The 21,821-nt window shown below is 45.8% G+C and overlaps 1 protein-coding gene across 4 annotated transcripts in view; it reads right to left on the bottom strand.

The window, feature by feature from the left end:
* Positions 1-21,821, bottom strand: part of BRDT (bromodomain testis associated) — a 1,895,586-nt gene that overhangs the window by 1,238,661 nt on the left and 635,104 nt on the right. For 3 of the 4 annotated variants that reach the window (XM_085602176.1, XM_085602174.1, XM_085602175.1), the window contains one exon: positions 12,497-12,862. The exons of the other annotated variant lie outside the window; for it this stretch is intronic. In XM_085602176.1, the coding sequence (XP_085458302.1) occupies positions 12,497-12,862 (366 nt within the window). The remainder of the gene's footprint in view (positions 1-12,496; positions 12,863-21,821) is intronic. 4 annotated transcript variants of the gene reach the window in all.

The raw sequence follows: 21,821 nt of genomic DNA, 5'->3' as shown, positions 1-21,821 counted from the left end.
ACGAACACAAAAACAGGTCATATTTTATTGTCGGTCACTGAACTGCCTTTGTACAGCAGAAAATAACTTAAAAACAAGTCATATTTTATTTTGGGGTCTGGAGAGATTGGACATGGATGAGACTGTTAGGATCGGCTGTGATCCGGTTTTATTTGAGTTACAGTCACTGGAACTCTTTATAAAGTCAATTTGAGTCAGAGTTATATGATTTTGTCTTTGCATTAATGTAATTTTCAGAAAGACTGTGGGCTGGTCTTTTGGGTTGGGGCTATTGAGGTATGGTTCTAAAGTGGAGGTTGGCATTGAGATGGCAATTTTTCTAGCTAAATGTGTTCCACAAAGACACAGTAGTAGTCAATGATTGTACTTTATGAATAAAGTAGAATAATGTTTCATTAACAAAGTTGGAGACCTACGCTGACACAGTGAGTTCATATAGTAAGGGAGTTGATTAGTTTGTATATAGGCTATTGTGGTTATAACAGCATAAAAATATAGACTTATGTCTGGGGCATTTTACACAAACTGATAGTGGTACAATCAGTAGGATGGACTGTCTTGGGCTGGAAAAATGATTTGACAAGAGAGATTGCGCTAATGTAATAGAAGAGGGAGAAGGGTGGTTGTTGGCAATGGAGGACTTGATCTGACTAAAAGTAAGGGTCTTACATTTGAGTGAGCTTGTTAGTTGTATAAAACTGAATGCACTACGACTGATAGTTTCAGAATGGGCCTCTGAAGTATTATTCGGGAAGGGGCATGTTAGAAATTGGGTCACTGGGTGATTTAGGTGAGAGCCCTGGATATACTGCAACCACAATCCTAGTCAGGGTAAGGCACAAGCAAACCCCATATTAACTTGTGCTCACCCCCTGGTAGCTTGGCGCAGAGCATTCAGGCTGAACTTAGAGGAAATGTGTAAAGTATTTGTGCAGCACTTCAACCCGTAAAACAGTGAAAAACACCACACAAAAAGATTCCACACCAGGTTAGGAAAATAGAGCTAAATTTAATAAATAAAACAAGAGCAGAATAACAAAAATCCAATAAGTAGAACCGGAGATACTGAATTTGAAAGTTCTTTGAGAAAATAGTGCCAAACGGCGTAAAGGCCAAGTGTGGATATCTAGTCGCACCATACTGGGACGCGCAGGCCAACTACAGGGACCCAGTTAGGCCTGCTGAACAGAGTACCTTAAAACCTCAATAGCGGAGCGTTGAGTGAATCTGCGTCAAAGGTACGTCATGAAGCAGAGGCAATGCACCTCTTCCGAGATGTGGTGAGGTTGTGGTGCAATGTCCTGTTTCATCATCATAGTGTATGCAGTCAACGGGGCTTGTGATGCGAGGCTTGGTGTCGGGGATGCGGTGCACAGTGGGGCGATGCGTCTGCTTCGAGGAGCTGAGAGGCGGAGTCCGTCGCCAAGACTGCCATGGACAAGAGATGCGAGAGCCTGCGCTGAGAATGGGTCACGCATGTCACTCTTGCTACTTGACTTACTTGGAGAAGTCGAGGGTGATAGCCAGCATCCACGGGAGCGAAGAATAAGATTACCAGTCTACCCTAAGGTATCACTACCCTCATTACTATCACCCAAAACTGAGCAGTAAGCGACACCCCCGGGAAGAGCTGGGAACATCAAGGGATCGTCGGGTGGCTTGACAGGGAGGTTGATGTCTCTCGGTGGGTAGTAGCCAGATAAGAGGTTGCAAGAACTGCAGTAATTCAAAACAATAAACAGGGACAAAAAGAAAACAGAGAAGGAGAAAGTTAATGTATGCACGAGACTATCTGAACACTCGTTTGCCTTCCCCCTATATGTATGGTCATGAGAATGTGCTAAAGGAGTTGTGTACCTTCACAATTCGCAGGGGGGAAGCTAGAAACGGAGTAAACGAATCCCAGGGCAATGTCCTTCCAAGCGGAACCCAGAGCAGGGCAAAGTTCCGGGTAGAATTGTGATTATTGTAATTGTTGATAAAGTTTTGATGAGGACACAAAAAACAGCGTGAAATTCACAAGTAGGCAGCAGTCAGTGAGAGTGAAAGTCTCATGCACAAAAAGGTCCTCCGGTACGTGTGAGTAAGATGAGTATTCCTAATAAATCAAGTTTGCACAGTTTTTTGGAGGTTGGGGAATAAAGAAGGAGCAACAAGACACTCGTTAACTCAGCACGCGCGCCGCGCGTGCAACGTACCAGAAACGCTGGAGTCCATAAGCAACTTAGGTCTTCTCAAGGCTGACGATGGCTGCTCAATCAGCGGACAATCCGTAAATAGTATCAGAAATCCACCCGGTCAAAAACGGGGACGAGGAGGGAAAGCGGCAATGCTCCCAGCAAGGAAAGTGAAATGAAACTGACAATGTCCCGGCAGGCGTTACGGCAAGGTTCCTGGAGTCCGGGGAAACAGAAAGAGGACACTCTGTAGCGGCCGCAATCCTTGAGACAAGAATACGGGGGGGGGGGGGGGGGGGGGGCAACGATACGTGCAGGGAAGATCAACCCCAAGGTCAGCAGGAGGTTGATTCAGTGCAGCGGCGTTCCGACGTTTGGAGGAATCCAAGAATCCGAATACAGGTGAGGCAAGGTGTCGAGGTTCCCAAGAGCTTCGAAAGCCAAGCACTGAACACAAGGAGGAGCCTGGATTTAAACAGCTCCTCAGCCAATTAGCTCGTTTCGCTTGTGGAAGTGGGAAGGTACACAACCTAGAACCCTACTGATGCATTATGGAACTTGTAGTGGGGAAGGAGGGAAGTGTGAATACTGAGCAGGTGGAGGAGCGTGTAACAGTTCTCCCCCCCCAAAGGCCTATTTACAGGGCGTGGTTTGTCCGGAAACAAAGCATGAAATCGTCTTACTAGACGGGGGGCATGTACATGTTCAGCAGGTTCCCATGACCTATCTTCTGGTGCGTATCCCATCCAATCCACCAAGTACTGGAGTCGACCTCGCTTCCTTCTGGAATCAAGGATTCGTTTGACTTCGTACTCCAGTTGTCCTTCAACGGAAATAGGAGGAGGAGGGGGTTCTGGACAAGAAGGGGGTTCATATTTCTTTAGTAAAGAAACATGAAAAACAGGATGTATTTGGAACTCAGGGGGCAAGTCAAGTTTGAGGGCTACAGGGTTGATGATACGGGAGACTGTGAATGGTCCTATATATCGAGGTTGGAGTTTCCTGGGCCCAGCTAATCTAAGATTTTTTGTAGCCAACCATACTTGATCCCCCACTAGATAACTGGGAGCAGGACGTCTATGTTTGTCTGCTTGTTCTTTCATATGGGTTTTTGCTTCGTGTAATCTTTGTTTAGCTGTGTCCCAAATGGCAGACAAATGGGCATGATGTTCATCCACAGCAGGGATGTCTCTCAAGGAGGGTGGAAGGTGTATAGGTAAACAAAGTGGATGATGACCAGTTAAAAAATAAAAAGGGGAAACCTGAGTGGCTGCATGACAAGTGTTGTTGTAAGCGAACTCTGCTAGTGGCAAAGCTTGTACCCAATCACTAGTAACTGTCCCTAACAAACATCGTAGGTACTGTTCTAAGGTTTGATTTGTCCTTTCTGTCTGTCCATCTGTTTGAGGATGATAGGCTGAGGACAGCCGATGATCAATATGGAGAGCCTTACACAATCCTTGCCAGAACTTGGAAACGAACTGGGGGCCTCTGTCTGAGACTATGATAGAAGGCAATCCATGTAAGCGCACAATCTGTTGTATGAATATGTGGATAAGCTCTTTCGCCGATGGTATTTTCTTAAGAGGTATGAAATGAGCCATCTTGGACAACATATCCACTACCACGAAGATGGTCTGATAGCCTTTGCTCACAGGTAAATCGGTAATGAAATCCATACTAATGGATGACCATGGAGTGTGTGGAATAGGCAAGGGTTGTAACAGCCCAGCTGGAGCACAATGAAGGGCTTTTTGTCTCGCACACGTGGGACAAGCTTTTACATACTCTAGTATGTCTTGTGTCATTCCCTTCCACCAAAACCAACGCTGGCAGGCGTGTATCGTCTTATCCCCTCCAGGATGGCCTGCTAAAGGGGACGAATGACACCAGTCCCTAATTAACCTCTTGAGTTCTTGAGAGGGAACGAAGAGACGTCCCTTATGATAAAATAAACCATTGTTGATGGAATTCAGGGGATTACTTAACCAGTCTTCTCGTGTCAATGTGGAGTACTCAGAGGCGAGTCGGGTCATAAAGAGGCCTTCCCCTTCTGTCTCTCCTAGCGCCACAATCTTATGTTCTGGTATGATCAGTGGGGGTCTATCTTCAATGTGTTTGTTTTCTTTCCCAATTCGTGATAGCGCATCAGCCTTCCCGTGCTTTGACCCAGGCTGGAAATGTATAACAAAGTCGTATTCACTGAAAAAGGACACCCACCTCATCTGCCTTGGAGTTAGGGCTTTGGCTGATTTAAAAAACTAAGTTTCGATGGTCTGAGTATATGGTAATAACATGCGGTGATCCTAAAAGATAATGTCTCCATTCTTGAAATGCCATTTTAATGGCTAATAATTCTCTCTCGCCTATGGTGTAATTTTGCTCGGAATTAGAGAGCGTTTTGGAGAAATAGGCCACAGGATGCAACGTTCCATGTTGAGGGTGTCTTTGTGAGAGAACTCCCCCCACCGCATATTGGGAAGCGTCCGCTTCCAAATAGAAAGGTTGGGAAGTATCAGGATGTCTGATAACAGGGGCTGTTATGAACTTTCGTTTGAGTGCTTGAAAAGCTTGTTCAGCCTTGTCATCCCATTGAAATATCACTCCTTTTTTTAGAAGTCTGGTGATTGGAGCAATGAGGTCTGAGAATCGTTCAATAAATCGCCTGTAAAAATTGGCGAATCCTAAAAATGACTATTTCCTTTACTGAACTAGGACTGGACCATTTGATTATTGCCTCCACTTTTGAGGAATCCATGTGGATGCCTTCAGGCGAGATAACGAATCCCAGAAAATCCACCTTGGTGGTATGAAACAGGCATTTGTCTAGTTTGGCAAAGAGATGGTTTTCTTGTAGTTTTTTCAGGATCAAGCGTACATGTTTTACATGGTCTTCTTCGTTTTGCGAGAACACCAGGATGTCATCTATATAGACAATCACAAAGACGTCTAAGTACTCTCTTAAGATTTCATTAATCAAAAATTGAAAAGCCGCAGGGGCATTGCATAAGCCAAACGGCATTACACAATATTCGAAGAGACCAAACTTCGTGCGAAAAGCCGTCTTCCACTCATCTCCTTGTCTTACACGTATTAGGTGATACGCACCCCTTAGGTCTAGTTTGGTAAAGATCTTAGCGTTCCGAACCTGATCAAGAAGTGTGGAGATGAGCGGAAGAGGGTATTTATTTTTGATTGTGACTTTATTGAGGGCTCTATAGTCCAGACAGGCTCTTAATCCACCTTCCCGCTTGGGAATAAAAAAAATGGGAGAGGAGACTGGTGAGGTAGAATGCCGTATAAAGCCCTTCTTCAGCATGTCCTGTAAATAGTCATACAGATATTTGTTTTCTGGTTCTGTGAGAGCGTATATTCTGCTTACTGGCAAAATAGCCCCCGGAATCAAATCAATACGGCAATCGTAGGCCCTATGAGGGGGCAACGCTACAGCCTTAACATCATCAAAGACATCTGCAAATGCTGTGTATTCAGAGGGTAAACTAGTGGTCCCAGAAGATTCCATAGCACAACATAACGATGTGTGCCAAGTGGGTGACTCTTGATAACAATGCAGTAGACAAAAATGAGACCGTAGGGTGACCGTGCGGGCTACCCAATCTATCTGGGGGTTATGGATCTGTAACCAAGGTACCCCTAGGATAGCCCCAAAGTTGGGCGTATCAATTAAATCGAACTGCATTGCTTCAGAGTGACCGTTATCACAGACCATAGTTATCTTTGGTGTCTGAAAGGCAAGCAGCCCAGACGACAAGGCAGTCCCATCCACTGCGCTAATTTTCTCAGGGTGAGTCTTAGGCACGAATTCTATCCCTAAAGACTTGGCCAATGTGATATCAAAAAAATTCCCTGTTGCTCCACAGTCAAGAAGTACAGGCATGCTTTGTTTATATCGAGAAGGTAATATTAACACCACCATTAAGTTGAAGTGTTTGGGTACCAGGGGAAGTGAATTTGCCAATACATGAGAGGTCTGCATTACCGAAAGACTTGAAGGATCGACCTCTGAATTCCCCAAGTCTATCAGTTTTCCGAGGTATTAGCATTCCCGCTCAGAACAGGAGGTAGTTTCCCAGGGTTCTTAGGTTTTATAGGACATTCTCTCGCATAGTGACCTCCTTTTCCGCAGTATAAACATAGATTGAGCTTTCTTCTTTTCTCCCGCTCAACGCTAGATAGTGGACCCCTTATACTGCCTATTTGCATTGGCTCACCGAGATCCTTCTTCTCGCTTTTTCCTAACAAAAAACGTGGCCCTTCAGGTTTGATCTTTTCGCCCCTTCTTTCGCTTAATCGGTGATCCAATTTTACTACAAGGTCAATAAATGAGGAACAGTCCTCAGGGGGATCTACAATCTGGGAGAGGATGTCTTTCAATTCATCCTTAAGACCTCTATAAAACAAGGAAGTTCTCTTCTCCTCAGGCCAATGTGTTTCACTAACCAATCTATTGAAAGTAGTGATGTAGGTTAAGAGATCTTTGGAAACCTGTTTTAATCCAAGTAATTCATTATCGCTGGCTTGCATGTAAGAATGCCTAGCGAAAAGGTTTTTCATCTCATCTGTGAAGAGGTTTAAATTGTATAAGATAGGGTCGTTATTCTCCACTAGAGGCACAGCCCATAGTGCTGCATTACCAGATAAATATGAGATGATAAATGCCACTTTGGCGGCATCATTAGGGAATGAGGAGGCACGACAGAGAAACTGGAGGTGGCATTGATTTATAAATACCCCATACTTGCTACTGTCTCCATTAAATCTTTCAGGCATGGCTAAGGGGGTAGGAGACTGAGTTAGAACGGTCACATTAACAGGTGCATTCTCTCTGTCCCTACGAGCTGGCTCAGATGAGGCAGGGGTATGTGTAGGACCAGGGAAGGTAGCAGGCCGGATACAAGTCTTTTTGGGTCTGGTATCTACTTCCTCTACACTCGCCCCCTTCCCTCCTTGGGTTTTACAAAGCTCTAATTCTGTAACTAGTCTCTGATTCTCTGTACGTAATAGACAGAGTTCTGTCTGGAGATTAACTACCGCTGAGGCCAATTCATGCATAGTGATGTCAGGATTGGCACCTGCTTGGGTAGAGTCCAGAAGGACACGATCCATCTTCGCTCGGGGGATAAATAAGTCGTGGGCTTGGCTTTGTGTCACTCTTGCTACTTGACTTACTTGGAGAAGAAGTCGAGGGTGATAGCCAGCATCCACGGGAGCGAAGAATAAGATTACCAGTCTACCCTAAGGTATCACTACCCTCAGTACTATCACCCAAAACTGAGAAGTAAGCGACACCCCCGGGAAGAGCTGGGAACATCAAGGGATCGTCGGGTGGCTTGACAGGGAGGTTGATGTCTCTCGGTGGGTAGTAGCCAGATAAGAGGTTGCAAGAACTGCAGTAATTCAAAACAATAAACAGGGACAAAAAGAAAACAGAGAAGGAGAAAGTTAATGTATGCACGAGACTATCTGAACACTCGTTTGCCTTCCCCCTATATGTATGGTCATGAGAATGTGCTAAAGGAGTTGTGTACCTTCACAATTCGCAGGGGGGAAGCTAGAAACGGAGTAAACGAATCCCAGGGCAATGTCCTTCCAAGCGGAACCCAGAGCAGGGCAAAGTTCCGGGTAGAATTGTGATTATTGTAATTGTTGATAAAGTTTTGATGAGGACACAAAAAACAGCGTGAAATTCACAAGTAGGCAGCAGTCAGTGAGAGTGAAAGTCTCATGCACAAAAAGGTCCTCCGGTACGTGTGAGTAAGATGAGTATTCCTAATAAATCAAGTTTGCACAGTTTTTTGGAGGTTGGGGAATAAAGAAGGAGCAACAAGACACTCGTTAACTCAGCACGCGCGCCGCGCGTGCAACGTACCAGAAACGCTTGAGTCCATAAGCAACTTAGGTCTTCTCAAGGCTGACGATGGCTGCTCAATCAGCGGACAATCCGTAAATAGTATCAGAAATCCACCCGGTCAAAAACGGGGACGAGGAGGGAAAGCGGCAATGCTCCCAGCAAGGAAAGTGAAATGAAACTGACAATGTCCCGGCAGGCGTTACGGCAAGGTTCCTGGAGTCCGGGGAAACAGAAAGAGGACACTCTGTAGCGGCCGCAATCCTTGAGACAAGAATACAGGGGGGGGGGGGGGGGGGGGGGGGAATGATACGTGCAGGGAAGATCAACCCCAAGGTCAGCAGGAGGTTGATTCAGTGCAGCGGCGTTCCGACGTTTGGAGGAATCCAAGAATCCGAATACAGGTGAGGCAAGGTGTCGAGGTTCCCAAGAGCTTCGAAAGCCAAGCACTGAACACAAGGAGGAGCCTGGATTTAAACAGCTCCTCAGCCAATTAGCTTGTTTCGCTTGTGGAAGTGGGAAGGTACACAACCTAGAACCCTACTGATGCATTATGGAACTTGTAGTGGGGAAGGAGGGAAGTGTGAATACTGAGCAGGTGGAGGAGCGTGTAACAACGCAGAAGCAGTACCGAAGGTGATGCAGCTGTGGCAGCAATGAGAGTCCTCGTGACGGGTCCAACTCACACAGCACCGATGATGCGTTGGTTAACTCGGGGTTGGGCTACATAGCTAACAGCATGCATCGGTTCTGCTGGTACCACAGACTTGCAGAGCACCTTAGGCCCACTTCCAATGGTCCGGGAATGGGGTGGTACCACTTGGAATGGTAGACTCACAGATAGCAGAGCCGAGGTTGCAGGAAGCCTGCTATATTCCAGAGGATTCAGATTAGGAAGCCAGCTGACTAGCCTTTCGAGTCACTCTTGGTTCTGGGATCAAGAGATGCAGCTCCAGTCCTTTCACCCACGCAAGAGGGCTGCAGGTCAGCACAGCAGGGAAGAAGTTCCTTCAGACCAGCAGAGTGCCAGTCCTTGTGGCAGAACGGCAGTTCTTCCTTGAAGAGTATTCACAGGTCCAGAAGTGAACTGAAGTGGTAGTGTCTGAGGACCATCTTTTATTGCGTGGTGCCCTGGCTCTGGAAGGTGGGAGATGCTTTTAGACAGTGGCTTTTAAGTGCAAGGAATTCCCTGGCTCCAAGATGGCTGAATTAAAAATGCAGGGGTGTTAGGCCCTTTGTGTGGAGGCAGGACACAGCCTATTCAGGTTTAAATAAGGCTGTGTCCAGAAACTCCCTCTCATCCTGCCAGTGCCACACCTAAGCTCCAATTGTGTGTGGCTGGCTAGGCGGAATACACAAGATTCAACTGGCAACTACGCTCAGCCATGTGACCTAAGACAGGCTGCAGGCACCAAATGGCAAAAGCAAGCAATTGCCATCTTTCTAAAAGTGGAATTTTCAGATTTGCAATTCAAAATCAAACTTCCCCACAAGTTAGGATTTAAATTGCGATTCCTGGGACACCAAACATGAACTGGTTGTCTCTTCCTATTTGGAAGTTACAATTATAACATGTGTTAAGGCAACTCCAATGTTATCCTATGGGAGAGATAGGCCGTGCAGTAGTGAAAAAAGAATGTAAGAGTTTTTCACTACCAGAACATGTAAAACCTAAATGTACATGTCCTTTTTAAGTACACTACACCCTGCCCCTCTGGGCTCTTCAGGGCCTACCCCAGGGGTGACATATATGTATTAAAAAGGAGGTTTTGAGCCTGGTGGAAGAACAACAGATTGTTTTCAAGTGGTCTGTTTTTCTTCGACAGAAGAAAAGGAGCCATCTTGCAAGAGGCTGGTGTCAGGAAAAGATCCATAGCTGGGTACCTGGGACCAGAGGAAGTAGTAGCCTTGTGAATGACCGCTGGTTCAGTGTCTAAAAAATTACAGACTTCGAGGCAGTTGTCGCCGGAAGACAAATATTCAATTTGTTGGCACCTCTTATAAGGACCTCCTGGAATGTATTGAGGTCATCCATGGGAGATATTCTCGCTGGAGGAGAGTCTGCAAGGGTAGCTGACTAACAGCCAATGGACATGGTTGTGTGATAAGACCTCGATCGGATGTGAAATCCAGTGTATATACTGAATGAGAATGCTTAGGGAACTTGGAACAGTAATGGTGTTGGTTGGTGATAACCTGGACTTTGACCTAGACCTAGGACGAGGTCTGGTATGTTGGAAACGGGACCTGGAATGCCTTGGTGTGTCACTGAAGCAGGTGCCTGCGGAAACAAAGTGGGCATGGCTGGAGGAGCTTTCACAGGAATTACCACCAGGGGTGGAGGACGAGGAGACATCAGAAATGGATGAGGATGTGGAGGAGGAGGAGTTGGCATTGCAGGTGGTGAAGAAGGAGAATGCAGTATGACTGGAGAGGCCGGTCTGGAAAGGGATTAAGCCATGGAGTTCTCCAATTCTGATTCAAAGGGAAGTGCGTGAGCTTTCATCGTCAAAAGACACTCCACGTCTTCCTTTTCACAGCGTGTGTCTTGATGTTGAACCAAGTCTCGACCTTTATGAACCTCTCTGCGTCAATGGTCTCCTTCTTGACGTTATACGAGTCCTTAATCTCGATCCAGTCCTCGACAGCATTAGTCACCCAGGCTTCTCTTTTTGTTTTGCCCCTTGAGAAAGACCTCAGAGTGAGATAGGAGCGTTGGTAGTGTTATACAGGTTCACTGGTAGAGGGAGCAGCTTCTCTTTCATCAGACTTCTCTCCAGCCAAGAATTCTTGAATTTTTCTCCTTTCTTCTTGGCCATGCAGGCGAGCCTTCCCACGCTCTCTGCGCATGGAGAGGGAGCTCCAGTGATATCTTCTGCGGGCATGAGAATCTGGCAAACATAGGCTACAGAACCATAGACTGACTGTTTTGGCAATTTTCTTGTCACAATATAGGCAGTTCGTAAAAAGAAATGCTATTTTGTGCAAAAGAAAATTATTTACTGTCAGGAAATTACAGAAAAGACTCTCTGCTCTAAAGGACTTTGAGTTTAAAAAGGTTCTAACGTGATTTTAGGATGAAAAAAAGCTTTAAAACTGCATTTCTCTAAGATCCTGTCAGTAAGAGGCAGAAAAGAGTACTGAATCAACTGCCACCAACAGGGCATGATGGGACACTGCAAGTCAGATTGCAATTAAACTTCCAGTATTCTGTGGTCTTTCTTACATTGCTACAAACTATACAATTCAAGAACTTTGTCGAGTAGAAAGTGCCCTAAAAGTACATACAAATAAAAGCAATTCAGGCAATGTAATTCATAAAGCGATAAAATCCTTAAAGATGTCATCATATAACAATCCTATAACGTCGACAGAATCTAGCCAAACACTTTTCCTTTGGTAGATCGCTTTTAAAATAAAGAGGGCAACACTAAAACACACAAATTGATCGTTGAGTGCAAGCAGAAAGGTCAGTACAAACTTAACATTTACATTGCCATCCCTATCATGCAATTTAAAAAAAAAAAAAAAAAGGCTTTTGAACGATATTTTTAAATGTCACTTTTCTTTCTTTTTAGTAACTGTGTTTAGTGTTAATTAAGACTGTATGTAATTTCTTTCATCTTTTAAAGTAAATAAATGGAATTGGCAATATAGTCTACTTGTAGGCTGTTAAAATGATCCAGTCTGGTCATATGTACTTCCTGTCCTTTACAAAATAAGGTGAACAGAGTAAACAAAATGCGACATTAGCAAACGTGCTCCGGGATCCTCGCACCTGTGTGGGACTACTCAGTGTCTATGATCATCAATGGAGATCCCCTGAAGGAAAACAAATTCTAATCTCAAAGGCCAAACCAAAATTCTCAAGCAGAAACATTTTATCAAACAATCAGAAGCTATCCAGGCACAATCTTTACGTTTCACCATTGACAGCCAAGGATGACCAGATGGTTAACCCATGCAACTTATCTTTGGCTCTATTTACACTATTTGTTTTGAGACTTTTTTTGTAAGGATTAACACACAAATCTCTGCCTATGAAGTGCAATGATGCCTCCAGCCCTTTCCACACCATGTAAAACAAATTAAGAGGGAACATACTGTGGTGCAAAAACCTGTTTCCCCTCATCCAGGCAATTCATAAGTGCAATATATTTATCTTTCATACACAGTATGTAGATACACATCAGAAAAAGTCTATCCGCCTTTATACACTTATTCATTATACCTTTTAAGTACAGTGTACAATTTTTGGTCTGCTATAAGATAAAGACTTACTGAGTATATTTTGAGAACCAACTATTATCGTTGCTGTCAACATAAATTATGTTTAATTACAAATCAGCCCAGAGATCTACCAAAAAGATGATATGGCATTTCCCTTTCAAACGTGAAGGAAATCAAAACAACTTCCCTCGATAGTCCACAAGTCCTCAAAACGACTTACCTTGATAGTTCCCAAGTCCATTGGATGTTTTATAATGGAATAGTAATCATTGAGTCCCAGTGAAGTAGCATCAACGGGTTTATAAAAAGGCCATGCATACTCTTCATGCTTTGGAGCAAACATTTCTTTCAGGATTGCCCAACAATGCTGCAACTGTTCAGTCAATTTTGGCATTTTATAAACTTGGTTCTGCTGTTGAGAATCCGGCAAGTCCTTTAATGCAGGCTTCGATATTCTGTTCTTTTCACGTTTATGTGATTTTTTACTAGACTTTGGTGGAGCAAAACTAGGTGAAGATTCACCACTTGTAATTAAAGAAGTTGTGGGTGTAGTAGTATCTGCTTTCCTTTTAATTCCATGTTCTGCCTAGAAAAATACAAATATACTTGCGTTTTGAAAGGTAATGTGGTACTACATGGCCCAACAACATCTAATGTTCTTACACTTTTCATTTATTTATTAAGGGCTAAGAGGACTTGCACTTCTCAGTGATCAGCCTCTTCCTGAAGGATTCCACATGTATTCTTTTAAATTCTATTCGTATTAATGTGCAACAAGAAAACAGGATCAATACTGTAGAGGACCTAGTTTCCTTTTCTGTATAAATTGCAAAATGTAACTTTTTTCACAGTTTGAAAAGTTCGGTTTACTATAGAAGTACAACACATAAAACCCTATAACACAAAGAAAGCCAAATTATCTTCAATCCCAAAAAAACGAAACTATTCAGAGTATCATATGACCGACTAGCAAAACCCATTCATGAGAAAGACCTAGCTTTATGAACAAGTTACTTACCTATGTGTAGTCCCGCGATCGGGACATCCAAGATGGCCGCCACAGTGCCTTGGGAGGGCGAGCCGTCACCGTTGCAGCAGCGCGGCACGCTGATCACGTGAGCGCTGCTGCAGTCAAAGCAGGAAGAGCGCGAAACGCCGAGGAAGACGCGCTCGTGAAGGGAGAACTGCTGTTGGGGGGGAAGACGCGCCGAGAGAGGAGCCCAGGAGAGAGGAGCCCAGGAGAGATGAGGCAGGGGCTGACTACAGGGGTCAGCCCAGTGGCAACGCTGATCAGTCCAACGTCCAGAGAGAGAGAAGGACGTCTGGACTCCTTCTGCCACGACCCGGGAGGGCCGTGGTCAGAGGCAAGTACCACTCTTTCGGTATTTCGCAATTGGGAAGTGGTGGGAGTTGTAAAGCACTGCCAGAGCACTGCATGCCCCGAAGCACCTCAGAGCACACAACCACGTGGGTGTTAAGTGGAGGTCCATATTGAAACTCCTTAGCCCTCTTCTAATACCATTTTTCTTTTGTTTCTTTTTTTTGGCTGTCATTGAGGGAAACACCAAGCATACCACTAAGCCCTCCCCGCAACAGCCCACTGGGAGGAGGGGAGAAGGAAAAACAAGCCCAATTATACTCCAGGAAAGGAGTATTCAGAAAAAAAGACTGCTTCCCTGGTCTACGGACTATTTTGCAAACTTTTTTTTTTTTTCCTTTTGTTTCCCTTCCATCACTAAACTCCCTAATAAAGAGAGCATAAAACAGGACGGAGCCCTCCCTTTTCTTGCTACTAGGCCTTTGCATAACCACTAAGCGATTACACTATGGTAATGCCTTATCTAGTAGAGACATTATCTAGCCACAGATTCCTTACCTTAGAATTTGCCAGGTGTCAAAATGGATCCGGAAATTTTTCGGGAGCAGTACACCTGCCCACTAGTAAGTGGCGCCATTCGGCTCAGCCTGGCACCATTAGTGCTGGAAGTAACGTGCGCAGTGCCTATATACGCACCAACTCAGTTAGCGGACGTCAGAGGTGCAGAGCCACTAAGAACACTGACCACTGGTGTGGAAAACTAGGGCTCAGAAAGGGGAGATGGGTGGGTCAGTAAGGAATCTGTAGCTAGAAAGGGTTTCTACCTGATAAAGCATTACCAAAGATAAGTAACTTGTTCATCTGATAGAGACTTCTAACTTCAGATTCTTGATCTTAGAATAGTTACCCAAGCAATACCTTCTCGGAGGAGGGTCTGCAGAACGAGGTCACATTAGAAAGTCTTGCAGGACCGAACTGGCAAAGTGCCCGTCTCTACTTACCTGACTTTCAGTAGCGGCAGTAAACATGTGTAGAGAGGTCCATGTTGCTGCCTGGCAGATGTCTAGGGCTGGAACTCCATGTGCTAACACAATGGTTGCAGCCTTGGCTCTGGTGGAATAAGCACAGAAACCCTCATGGGGTTGCTTCTTGGCCAATGCGTAGTAGATTTTAATGCAGAGCACGATCCATCGGGAGATGGTCCGCTTCTGCACAGCCTTCCCTTTCTTGGCCCAGACATATCACATGAAGAGTTGATCATCCACCCAGAAGGTTGTGTGTGCTCAAGATAGTACGACAATGCTCTTTTTGGGTCCAGCCGGTGAAGTCTCTCCTCTCCTTTAGAGGAATAATGCAGAGCTTAAAAGGTAGAAAAATTGATGGATTGGCATATGTGGAACGATGTGACTTCCTTCAGCAAGAAGAATGTTCTATTCCGAAGGCCCAGTCTGTCAGGAAAAAAGGAGATGGAGGGAGGCTGAGAGGACAGTGCCTGTAGCTCACTCACCCTCCGGGCAGCTGTAATTGCCACCAGAAAGGTCCTCTTGATGGTGAGCAGCCTAAGAGGAGAAGAATGAAGCGTCTCAAAGGAAGTGCACATTAAGAAAGTAGGAACTAAGTTAAGGTCCCACTGAGGCCTAACAAAGGGAGCTGGCGAAAAATGTTGTAGACCTTTAAGGAACCTATTTACAATTGGAGACTTGAAGGGAGAAGGCTGATCTGGCAGCCGCAGAAAGGCAAAGATGGCAGAAAAATAACCATTTAAAGTGCTTAATGAAGAGTCCTTCTGGGCTAGGGTAAGAATAAACAGAAAAACAGGGAAAGGGGAGCAGATAAGAGATCAATCTGTTTCTCAGCACACCATGCCACAAATGTATTCCAAAGGCCGTCATAAACTGTCTTGGTGGAGGGCAGCCTGGCTACCAAGAGAACGCTGCAGACTTTGGGAGGGAGGTTGAAAGCTGTCAACTGTCCCCTCTCAATCTCCACACATGAAAGTGGAACATTGACAGGTTCAGGTGGAGAGCCCTTCCCTGCTGCTGTAACAGAAGTTCCTCCTGAAGAGGCAGCCTGATCGGAGGACCAATGATCATGCTCAACAGCTCAAGATACCAAACTCTCCAAGCCCAGTCCGGAGCCACAAGGATGACTTGGGCATTTCTGATCTTCTAGAGAACTTTGGGCAGGAGCGGTATGGGCAGAAAGGCATACAGTAGGCCTGAGCTCCACTGGAGACGAAAAGCATCTCAGCGAGAGCCACCTTGGAAACTCCAGACATTGCACATTCTTGGTGGTGGCAAACCAATCTAACCAATGCTCGCTCTTTACGGCAGTTATGCTGTATGAGCAACAAGAGATAGCCAGACTAGAAATCAATACCATTGATAACACATCAAAAACCGAGAGAGCACTGTGCGACAGGGCATAAAAAGATACCAATGTATGCACCGGCGCTGCTGTTGCAATTCCATTCGGACATATCAGCGAAGGCAGAGTTGGACACGCCGAGTGACGTTTTCAGGGGTGGGACGTTTTTGACACTAGACAAATTTGGTGCTACACAGCCCCAGGCACCTCTGATGGTGCTTACATACATTAGAGTCAGAACCAAAAGGTGGAGTGGTGCACTACTCTGAAGCAAAGTTTGTTTCTCAATAAGTCATATAGTCTTGTTTGTTTTGTCTTGGTAAATCCTTTATGTTCATAAGCATCCAACAGTTCGTTACCAGCCAACGAGTTTCGTTCATATACAATGAACTTCTTCAGGGCATAACATGAATTACGATATTGGGGGCGAAGGTCCCGAGTTCCCCCTGGTGTTTCCTGTGAGCACAGTGCGGGCTTGGTCCAGAAGCTGGAGTCGTGGCACAGTGGAGTTGCAAGTGCACAAACTAATGTGACTGTATGGGCCTCCTTAATGAGGGCTAATAAGCACTGATTCTGAGTAGCTGGCAGCAGCCGTCGGCTCCGTTCAGGGCAGCGCTAAGATCGTTATATCCTCAGTTCCCGGAAAAGTTGGGTATACTAGAAGCGCTACAGATGATGCTAACTAACAGCTGGTGTTAAGAGAGCCTGCCAGGTGTTGAACCACCAGGGAAATGCCCTGGTGTTCCAGCCATGTCCAGAGGAGCAGGGCCTCTTGACAATGGGTACACAAGTCCACTCTGCCCTGCTTGTTGCAGTACCACATGGCGGTGGTGTTGTCCATGAACACCTGCACGAGCCTCCCCTTGATCGAGAGTACAAAGGCTTACAATGTCAGCCAGATCGCTCAAAGTTCCAACAGGTTGATGTGCAGTTTGGATTCTGCCAGAGGCTACTGATGGCCATGTCTTCAAGGTGCCAGCCCCATCTGACCAGTGAAGCATATGTCACCACTGTCAGATCTGGTTGGGGAAGGACAAAGGGTCTGCCGCTGGCCCAATCGTGGTTTTTAACCACCACTGCAGATCTTTTGCAGTGCCCTCCGAGATCTGGACCATGCTGGAGAAGGTATAGTTTCTTACCTGTAACTTCAGATCTCTTATAGAGGTATTTCCATTAAAGTCATAAGCGTTGAATAGTCCCGCCCGCCTGCGGAGGACCCCAGAGCATTTTTTCCAATAGATCTTCTTAAGTGCTGAAGTTCGCCTTTAATCAGGAAGGCCTTGAAAAGTCTCTTAAGAAAGTTATAATGCAGACTAAGGGATTAGGCTACAGTGGTAATTTTGTACGGTCACAGTAAAAGATCCTTCACAAACCCTTTTGCTATGAGAGAGAGAGATGAAATGTAGGGCAATGTAGCCTATAGGCTGCCAATATAAGCAAAGAAAAAGTAGACTATCTTTAAGAACTGATTGACATCCAATATCCCATCATGCTTAGGAAGAGGGAGTTACCTCAGTTTTTTTAAAGGGTGTACTAGCTGAATAATAGCGGAGCATGAAAGTGTTTGTCTACTCCACCAGTGAGGAGGGATGGTTGGTTATTTCTATCATGGAAGTACCCCTACGAGAGAACTGGATTTACAGGTAAGAATCTATACCTTCTCTCGTAGGGGATTTCCATGTATAGTCATAAACGTTGAATAGAGTAGCAAGCCCATCCACCCTAAAGCGGTGGAGTAGGCAGAAATAAACGTTAGATAAGTGCCTATGCAAAGAGATTTCTGAGGAACACCTGTCCCACTTTAGCATCTGCTCTAGCATCTGTATCCAGACAGTAGTACCTAGTGAATGTGTGGACTGATCTCCATGTAGCAGCTTTGCAGATGTCTGCCAATGGAATATTTCTCATCGGAGGCAGCCGTAACTGCCTTGCCTCAGTGAAATGTGCTTTGGGTTTGCCAGGCAGGGATTTATTAGCTAGCTGATAACAGCATAGGATGAGAGAGACAATCCACCTGGAAACTGAATGTTTGGCGGTAGCCAGACCTGTGTGAATTGGGCCATTATTGATTAACAACTGCTGCGATTTGCGAATAAATTTGGTTTTATCTAGGTAGAACTTTAACATTCTCTTTACATCCAGAATGAAGGGCTCGCTCTGCTTGACAAGATGGATTTTAAAAGAAAGTGGGTAAAGAGATAGTTTGATTTACGTGAAAGTCCGAAACAACTTTAGGTAGGAATCTGGGATGGTTCCATAACACTACTTTGGAGGAGTGGAAGATTGTGTATGGCTCATGAGCACAAAGGGCCTTTATCTTCCTAACTCTACATTCTGATGTTCTAGCCACAAGAAGGCATTTTCCAAGTGAGATGTTGAAGCGATGCCTTATGTATAGACTCAAAAGGAGGTAACATGAGACATGAAAGCACAACATTAAGCTCCCATGGAGCAGAAGGGCGTCTAACAGGAGGAAAAACCTTCAACTGTTCCAGGAAATCTTTGATAACTGGAACCCTAAAGAAAGGTTTGTAAAGGACTTTTCCTGTATGTCGTGAGTGCAGCCAGGTGTACTTGATGGAAGAAAATTGTAGGCCAAATTTAGCAAGGTGCAACAAATATGGAAGGACTTCCTCTTGACAAGATGTGGGGTCTATCTCCCTGGCTGAGCACCAGATGCAAAATTTCCTCTGTTTGAAGGCACACCTAGAACTTGGGGATGGATACTTTGGCTCCTTTAGAATGTCCAAACAGTCCCGAGGTAGGTTCAGATGGCCAAACTGCACTGTCTCATGAGCCATGCTGCCAAACTCAAGGAGGAGAGGTTGGGGTGTAATAGTTGTTCGCCGAACTTCGTGATAAGGTTTGGCCTGCATGGCAGCCTGAGACATGGATGGAGTGACCAGTGAAGGAGGTCTGGGAACCACAATGGTCTTGGCAACTCTGATGCGATGAGGATCATCTTGGCTGTCATGGCTGAAAATTTGCACAGGACTGCCGAATCAAAGGTATTGGTGGAAAAGCATAAATAAATGTGTTGAACCAGTCTGTCCATAGGGTATCCCCCAATGAGCTTGGATGGTAAAACCTTATGATGAAGTTGCATCATTTTTTGTATTCCGCTGTGGCGAAAAGGTCTGTAGAGGGCGTGCCCCACAAGCTGAAGATATATTGCACGACCTCTTCGTTCAGCACCCACTCATGGTTTTCGTTGAGATCCATGCAGAGCATGTCTGCTTAGACCTTCTGAACACCTGGTAGGTGTACAGCTCATCTTCAGATTCCTGGTGAGACTCCCGTGCCACATCGCCTGAGCTTCTTGTGACAGGGCTCTAGACCTTGTCCCCCCACTGCTTGTTCAGGCAGTACATGGTGGTTGTATTGTCCATCTGAACAAGCAGGGTATTGGTCGTAAAAGATGGAATGCCTTGTGTGCCAGATGAACTGTCACGATGGTCTGTGTTGGATAATGTTGGTGATAAGGCATGCCCTGCAGAAGATTGCTTGGGGAACACCACCACTTGGGTGACCAGATGACATTAATGGATAGGGTGATCCTATCCTTCCAATTCACTGATAACTGGTCCCAATGATCCTCCAAGCACTCCTGGAGAGGGCGCATGTAAAGGCTAGCGTTGGGAGTCAGAAAGATGCAGGAGGCCACCAAACCGAGGAGTGAGGAGACCCTGCGGACTGTTGGGTGATGCATCTGTTGAAGGGTGTGACACTTCTGGAGAATGGATAAGTGTTGTTCCTCCTAAGGAAAACCCCTTGCATGTAGTGTGTCGACGGTAGCTCCCAAGTAGTGCAACTTCTGGACTGGTACCGACGTGGATTTGTGAGAATTGACATGAAGACCCAAATCGATGGGGAAAGTCGCAAGTCCATTTGAAATGCAATTGGGCTTCTGGGAAGGTGGACGCCTTGATAAGCCAGTCATTCAAGTAAGGATAGATGAAGATTCTGTGTTTCAGAAGATTCGCCGCCACCACAGCCATGCATTTGGAAAACGTTCTGGGTGAGGACTTGAGACTAAACGGCAGCACAGCGTATTGGTACTGGTTTTCTCCCACGATGAATCTGAGGAATTTGATGTTTGTTTGCGATGATATATGAAAATACGCGTTGTGCAGATCTATGGAGCAAAACCAGTCTCCCTGGGGAAGCTAACAGTATATTTAGTGGAAAGCCAGCATCCTGAACTTTTTCTTACAAATCCATTTGTTTGCGATCCTGAGGTCGAGAATAGGTCTGAACTCTTGCTTGCCCTTCTTTGGCACAAGGAAGAACCTGGAGTAAATACCCTTTCCCCGTTGACTTAGGGGGACAACTTCCACCGCTTTCTTGTGACACAGAGTGTTGACTTCCTCCTTTAGAAGAAAGAGGTGGGACTTGGATGACTTTGTAGGAATGGATGGTGGTGGGGCAGTAAATCGGAGATGATAAACATTTTTGACAATATTCAAGACCCAGGCATCTGTTATGTGTTGTCACTCTGCCAAGTAATTTGAAACGCTTCCCCCCTACGGGAGTAGGTAACGGAAGAGGGGGAAGAGGATCAGGGTTTTGATGCCGTTAGTTGTTGGCCCCCTTGGGTAGCTTGCTGTGCAGCATGTCCCCTCTGCTGCTTGCGCGGAGGTGTGTAGGACCTTTGATACTGTTGTGATCTCCCGGTCTGACATTGAGGGGTAAGAACCCACTGAGAAGGAAAACAGGGGTTGTAGGGCCGGTACGAGTGGTGCTGGTGTTTCGATTTCTCAAGCCTTACGGCTTTCAAAATCTCCATCTTCATTCTTGCCATTGCCTCTTCGGCAAGCGAGCTGAACCGGCTGGAACCTGAAAAAGGCAAGTTCTGAATACGCAGCTGAGCATCGGGCTTCAATGATGTCAGTCATAGCCATGCATGTATACGTAAGGAGAACCCATGGCAGTAACTGTGAGCTGCAAGAATAGAGGAATCCGCCGCTGCACTGATTATCTGGTTTGAGACCACGGCTCCTTCCTGGACGATTTCCAGAAAATCCTCCCTGGGAAGGTGATCCGCCAAGGGGAGAAAGGAACCCCACAAGGCTTGATCGTATCTCCACAGGAGGGCTGTTGCGCTGGCTGCTTTCATGGACGGAGCCGCAGTGTTGCAGACCTTGCGACCATATCAGGCTAACATTTTACTCTCCTTATCCGGAGGAGACGTGGCTGACTGGGATGTGGCATGAGATTTACGGGCATTTAAATTCACCAGAGTGTCCGGTGGAGGGTCTGCGCGTAGAATTTGTTTTATTTTGGAGCCTGGAGGGTGCGGATTTGTCTACAGCTGGTATGAGGAACAATTCCATGGCTGGCTCTAGGAGACTCGGCACTAGTGAGAGTAAAGGTCTTGAGGCCATGCGTTGGTGAAGTGTTTCAAAGATCCCCGATGTCAATGGTGTTGGAACCGCCATCTGTATATTCAATTTAGCCACACATCTAGCTAGAACTTACAGAAAGGTGTGGATGTTATCAATTGGTGAGGAACATGGTTGAGGACAGTCCGATAAGGAGGGGGAATAGTCCCTGGTGGAAGAGGACGCACCACCATGGTGATGGCGGTGGGAACGCGATCTTGATCTGTGATGCAAACGAGTGTCATGATCTAGTTGGAGAACGCCCGGATGGATGATGGAAATGGAGGGAGCGATGGCGCACCATTGTGCCAGATCTCCTAGGAACCGGTGTGCTATGCACCTGATGCACCGGAGGTGGAATGATAGGTGCCGGCAGAGTTGGAGGAGGCAAAACTGGAGGCTGTGGGGTCAGAAGAGGTGGAGAGGTTGGTAGTAACAGTGGGAGAGAGCAGAGCAGGCAAGGGGCAGAGAAGATGGTA

This window comes from Triturus cristatus, chromosome 4_2 (assembly GCF_964204655.1).
Source record: "Triturus cristatus chromosome 4_2, aTriCri1.1, whole genome shotgun sequence".
NCBI lineage: Eukaryota > Metazoa > Chordata > Amphibia > Caudata > Salamandridae > Triturus > Triturus cristatus.
The sequence above is the reverse complement of the archived record's forward strand: the minus strand, read 5'-3'. Positions and strand labels throughout refer to the sequence as shown.